Source organism: Nannospalax galili, unplaced genomic scaffold, assembly GCF_000622305.1.
Source record: "Nannospalax galili isolate Female #2095 unplaced genomic scaffold, S.galili_v1.0 scaffold180, whole genome shotgun sequence".
Taxonomy (NCBI): Eukaryota; Metazoa; Chordata; class Mammalia; order Rodentia; family Spalacidae; genus Nannospalax; species Nannospalax galili.
The window spans coordinates 2,809,164-2,815,351 of NW_008348199.1; the positions used below are offsets into that span (position 1 = coordinate 2,809,164).

The 6,188-nt window shown below is 55.8% G+C and overlaps 1 protein-coding gene across 2 annotated transcripts in view; it reads right to left on the reverse strand.

The window, feature by feature from the left end:
* Positions 1-2,093: 2,093 nt before the first annotated feature.
* Bik (BCL2 interacting killer) overlaps positions 2,094-6,188 on the reverse strand; it is a 19,079-nt gene continuing 14,984 nt past the window's right edge. Inside the window, exons 2-5 of one of the 2 annotated variants that reach the window (XM_008844738.3) lie at positions 5,498-5,672; positions 3,688-3,786; positions 3,084-3,201; positions 2,094-2,670 (exon numbers count right to left, since the gene is read on the reverse strand). In XM_008844738.3, coding sequence (XP_008842960.1) covers positions 2,581-2,670; positions 3,084-3,201; positions 3,688-3,786; positions 5,498-5,667 — 477 coding nt within the window. In that variant the 5' untranslated portion in view covers positions 5,668-5,672 and the 3' untranslated portion in view covers positions 2,094-2,580. Of the gene's footprint in view, positions 2,671-3,083; positions 3,202-3,687; positions 3,787-5,497; positions 6,128-6,188 lie in introns of those variants that run through there. The other variant, XM_017801050.2, reaches the window with a different exon arrangement.

Below are 6,188 nucleotides of genomic sequence, written 5' to 3' on the forward strand. Positions count from 1 at the left end.
GCTGTGTGGTTGGCTTTCTCATCTTTAGTGACCGTGGGGAAGCCTTGGAAGTGAGGCTGTGGATTTCTTAGGGTGTCACTGTTGGGTAGGCCTGTGCTGAGTCTGGACGGGGTTCTTTTCGAATTACTTCACAGGGCTTCTCAGCAGGGCTGTCAGCATCTGGGCAGAACTGGTCCTTGTGTAGCAGCTGCCTTTGCTACTGGCCACTACATGCCAGGGACTTGGCAGACATTGACCTCCATGTGCCTCACAGTGTTCTCACAAGCCCTGGCCGAGAATCATTGCAGATTTCAACACAAATGCAGTTTTCGTGGCCTAAGTGAACACTGGAGTATAGCAGTTCTTTAAAAAGACTTGTCTTTAGTCCCAGCTGAGGCAGGAGGATTGCTTTAGCTCATGAGTCCGAGACCATAGGCAGTGTAGACCTTGTCTATAAATAAATACAATGCTGGAAAATTCAGGATTTCTGCTTGGAGCAGAGGTGGCTAGCATGGCCCGTCTGGGTTCCCATGCCCAGAGCACCTCTGTCTGTCTGTCAGCCTTGGTCAGGTGCCACTCCCCTGCCCAGTGGGAGCCAACCTGCACTTCCTTCTAAGAAGCAGTTTGCCGCTGTATACCAAGCCTCAGTGATGCTCCAGCATGAAGTCTGCTGTCTTAAGTCACAAACCTAGACATTCTAGAAGACACCACACAGAGAGTGGTGGCAGTCCCACACAGTGCAGTCACAGGATGGCCCCAGATGCTCCCTCAGCCTGTCACCTCCTCAGGAAAGTTACCCCTCCCCCAAACACCTCAAGGCAATCTGCCAGCCACCTGGCAGAGCCCCTGGGTGTACTGGACCTGTGAAGTTTCTCTAGGATCCCTCAGGTTGCTGTGCCCAAATGTATCCCCTGCCCTTTTTCTGAGGGAGGGGACTGAGTGTTGGGGAACAATTCTAGGGTTGCTGTTGAGGGGCTGGTCTCACTGGAGGAGACTGCTTATCTGGTAAGGCAGCTTGGGGTGGTAGTGTGACCTTGGGCTCTGATGTTTTCTTTTATGGCAAGAGCTGTACCCAAAGCACAGGGCCTTTGATCTAAATATTCATGGGGACCCCGTGAGGCAGTGGACAGCTGTGAGGGCGAGGAACGTGGCACCTGCTGGCCTGGTGCCAATTTGGAGACCCATGTCCTTCGGGAGGAGCCCAGACAAGTTGGCTCTGAGCCTCACCCTGCAAAGGGAGCCACGCTGTCTGGGGATAGCCTCAGTTTCCCACTGCCTGAAGTCCAACAGAGTGAGATTCCAGCCTGAGAGGTGCAGTCACATTGCTGAAGAGGGCCAGAAGCCTGTGGCCTCAAGAGTAGGAGGCTTGATGGTCTGTGGGACACATGGGTGGGACACTGGCCTGAAGTAGCATGTCATCTTTGCCTGGGCTAGACCCCTTCCCTACTCTTGTCTGCCTCCTTCAGGGAAGAGCTCATGCCTGCTGCCACCATCTCCCCAGCTCTCCTGGAGGGAGTCAGCCAAAGGACTTCCTCCCTGTCGTAGGGAGGAAGACCAGCTCTGGCCACAGGCCATCCCATACTGAGGTCCTGCCAGCCTGTATCCTGTCGCTTGGTCTGTTAGGCCTCAGTCTCCAGAACTGGCTCTTCTCAGGAAGGCCTTTCCTTGATGGTCCCGTCCTAGGCAGGGTCTAGGGCTGCCAGATAAAAACAAGGGGAGCCCAGGCATCCAAGGGACTGAGAAAAGCACCTCACCCTGACCTGGTGGTTCAGGACATAAGGCCTACATAATGAGGCCGTTTAGGGGGGAAGGAGGGCAAGGGACATGGCCCCAAGGTCATAAGCTGCTGGGGGCTGGGGTGTTGCTTCTGATGGGAGTCCTGGCAGAGCCTACAAACACACTGGGCCAGGGCCTGGACAGGTTCTGAGCTGAATGGTGAGGGGTCTGGTCTCCTGGTGTCCTTGCCCAGCAACCTCCAACACCAAAGCCTTTCATGTGGGCTACACCTCTCCAGCAGGAGGTGGATGCAGAGTTCCCCATTAGGACTGAAGGCACTGGGGCAGGACAGGAAGGGACAAAACAGCACTCTGGTCCTTGAGTATAGGGAGGAGGTGCCAGGACAGAGGGGCAGAGGGTACCTTCCACCATCTGCCTCCACAGCAAGGAGCCTCCATTGTTACCACAGACCCCCAGAGCACCCAAGACTAGACTGGCTGGAAACCAACATTTTATTGAACTCTGCCCTGCGGAAATCTAGTCCAGTAGATTCTTTGCCTCAGGGCTTCCCAAACAGGGGTGTGGCCAGCACTCCCCCTGCTGGAGGCCACAGGACCTGCCCGCAGAGAGGAAGCCATGGGTCACGAGAGGGGCCAGCCAGGCCTCAGGGGTGTTCAGCTGGTAACACCCCAGAGGTAGAAGGAATTCATTACACAAACAGAAAACTCCAGTATGAAACCTCAGTAGTGTCCCAGCACTATCTCAAGTTTAAATATAAAAACGGGATCATCAGAAAACACCAGTTAAAAAGAACAAAGCGGACTGGTGCCGGCACCTCCGGGGCGGTGGTCGAGAGGCAGGGGCCAGCCCCGCCCCAGCTGGGCCTCACTGAGGCAGCAGGTGCAGGGCCCCGCCCAGCAGCAGGACCAGCAAGACCAAGGGCAGCAGCTGCCTGCAGGCCTGGTCAGGTGACACCTGTGGGACCAAGAGGGGAGGGTGAGGGTCATGATGGCCTGGGGTCTCAGACCAAGTGTACAACTAAGGAGTCTGGGACAAGGGGAGTGAAGGGTGCTGCCAGTGGGGGACAGCAGAGGAGGTGGCCCTGAGGCCGTGGCCAAGAAAAGGTCCTGTCTTCCCGAGGGAGCCTCCCTGGCAGGAGGGCCTGGATGGCAGGCAGTACTGTAGAGTATATACTCGAACTTCCCTGAGTTCACCAGTCAATCAAAGAGCTACAACCCAAAGTCTCCTGGGATAGGGCAAAAGTGGGAAGGTGAGGAAGAAGCTATAGGGACAGACGGGGACTACTGCAAACCAGACAGCCTGGCTGAGAACCTGCAGGCCGCCCAACGGCAGGACAGCAAGTGGAATGGAAGCCTCAAGGCTCTTACCCAGATGACAGGAGTCAGGAATCTCCAGGACCATATGCTCTCTCCAAGGCTGCAGAGGCTGTGGGTCAAGCTTCTGAGGACACCCCTAATGCCTGTTTGTCTGTAGGTGACAGCCAGGCTGTAAGACATGGGAGGGCAAGACAGTTCCTGCAGCAGCAGGCACAGGCCACCTGCACGTGGTGACCCATAACAGCAAGGTGAAGACGGCAGTGTGCTCCCTCCCCTGGGCACCTCCATCAAGTCATTCTGATTGCCTGTTTACTTCCCACTTGCCAGCTGGGCCTCTTCCACCCCTAGTCTGTAGGTCCTTGAGCAAGTCACTGCACCTGCACCTTGTCAAAGACCAGCTGAGAGGCTGCCTTTGGGGGCCTGGGCTGCCCATGCTTGGTAAGAGGCAATAGAAAGACCCTGGGCTGTGCTTAGTTTGTTTCCAAGGTCTGAGGGAGAGCCATGGCTCCCAGGTGGCGGCTGAGAAGCAGGGGGTTTCAACCTGCCAGGTAGTTTTCACTGTTTTCTTCCAGGATTTACAGGACTCCCTTGGGGCCCGGCCCTGTGCTGGGTTCTGGCCTCCACCTGTACACCTGGACAGGGTGCGGGCTGTTACCTGTGCATGGCAATCCCGGGCAGCTGGGTCAGATGGGGGCTCCGAAGGTGCAGATCCATCTCATCTCCAATGCAGGCCAGCCGCAGGGCCACCTGGTTACTTCGGGAAGGCACAGGAAAGTTGGGTGAGGTTATGCTTCAGAGTCCTTACCACCTACCCAGCCTAGGGTCCTACAGGGCTGGGCCAGGTGAGAGAGGGAAGGGCGGGGACTCTGAGAAGTCAGCAAGCTTCCTGTATCCCTCTTGTCCACAGACATATTTTGAAGTGAAGGCCATTTGGAACATTCCCCTGCAGGGCAGGCCACAGGCTACTGAGATATCAGGCAGAGGGCGACCTGCTGGACCCTGGGCCTGCCTCTAGTGGAGGACAGATGCACATTAGTGCCAAGAGCAGCTAATGAGCCTGCCTGGTACCCACAGACAGCTGCACCCCAGAAAAAGTTAAGTGCCTCAAGTTTCCCTAGAGACTCTTAGGAGGGGCCTACCTGTGGGCTTTGATGGTAACAGCAGATGAGTTGGGAGGAGCAGATGGGGGTGCTCTGCACCCTATCAGTTTGCCTCCCCCAGGAATCTCTGCTTATCTTCTTGTTCCAAGACCTGTCCCCAGTTCCCCGTCCTGAAACCCCCATGTCTGCACCCACCAGGATGGAGAGGGGCTAACAGGATCTGCCCAGCCCCAGTTGCAAAACCAAATTCCTGATGAAATGGGGCACACACACTTGCTGTGTGGTGGATGTATGCATGCACATGCACATACACACACACTGAAACCCTGTCCACCCCATTAGCCCTGCCTGGCTCAGCCCTCCGGGTTTTGCCCACACATTCCACCCCACTTACTCAGCAGTTCACTGGAAATTCCCCACAGGGGTGCTCTCAGGGGTCACCTGCCCTGCCTTGCCCAGCCCTGCCCCCCAGGCCTATCTATGCTCCTGATTCTGGTGGTGATGGGTGTTGGAGGGGCCTGGGAGGTTGCTTGGCAACCAGTTTGGGGGGTGGGGACATCATGGTCCCACCTGTACTCTGGGAGATCACAGGAAAACACTATCCGAGGCTTAATGCTCCCTCCCCTCACCCAGGAATGCAGCTGGAAGTGAGGAGGAGGCAGCCGTCCAAACAGCCGTTCCCTTCGCCAGTGACTAAGAAGACTTAAAGCAGAAGGTCGAGGAGCTCCTGCACTGACCAGCCTGTGGATAGAAGGACCCCACCTGGTCAGGGCGGCTCTTCTCTTCCTGCTGGGAGTTGGTGGTGAGTCTCAGAGCCTTTGCAGCCACTGGACCTCACCATCCCTGTCAGGGAGGGGACAACACATGCCCCCTGCTGGTGAGCCAAGATGTCCCAGGTTCAGGCTGTGGTGTGCTGATCCTGAGACCCTTAATCCCTAGCACATCCCATCTGGCCCCTTCCTCCTGACTCAGTGATTTCCTCGACAGATTGCTGTCCTAACAGCCACGGTCAAGAGCTTCATGGCTCCCAGCATGCCCTTATAATCTAGAGCTGAATGTATCCACAGGGAGAGGCCTTGAGCTGGTTGCTGACATCCTGTCCACATCCCTAAGGCCAAATGCTGAAGCAGTTGTGGCTGAGACCAGGGCCTGTGGTCTTTCTTCTAGATGCTGGGGAGGGAGCCCCTCTTTATACTATATCAGAGCATAGGAACCCCCAGAGCTGAATGGGGTGCAGGATGCAGCTGTTTACCAGGGAACACACTGTCTGGAGCCCTGCTAGGGGAGACCACCTGCAGGAGGTCCCCAGTCCATACAGCACTCTGAACTCACACCTGGAGGAGGGCACTGGCCAGCAGGCCCTACCTGCCCTCCAGGCACTCCATGAGGTCCAAGTCTTCCATGGGACTGAGGTCCTCTTCTCCCACAGGCTCTGTCATTCCTGGAGCCCCAGGGGCCACTGGAGGCAGAAGGAGCTGCTCCTGCAGCAGTGTCTCGATGAAGAGGCCCCTGGCCATGGGTCTTGTCTCTGACATGTGTTCTGTGGGGAAAACAGGCCAAGTGTGACTAGACTCCCCAGAACTGTGCAGTGGGGGACAACTGGAGCTTAGAACACCATACCCAAAGTAGGTGCTTTGATATACTGGACAGAGGGAGCTCATGAGAACTACATGACCTGGAAAACCGAGGCCCTGGCCCTCTTCTGCCTCAGAGAAATGACAGCACGTTCCACTAAGACCACTCACACAAACTATACTACCTCTCCCCAAAGCAGGCCACAAAACCTCAAGTCACTCTGTCCCTGTGGCTTGAAGACCAAATTCCCAGAAGGCCCAGAGAACCCGCAAAATCTCCCAATTGCTGTCACCCCATCTATCGCCACTGGAGTACACTGCACCCTTTGTCTAACCACAGCTCTGCACCTGGTCCAGTCACCAAACCTAAGCATTAAAGCCAAGTTTCTAGGCCTCAGGAGTCATTAAGGGGCAGGCAATACATGCATACACATTAAAAAAAAAAAATAAACATATATTTATTATTTTTGCCAGGCGTGGTG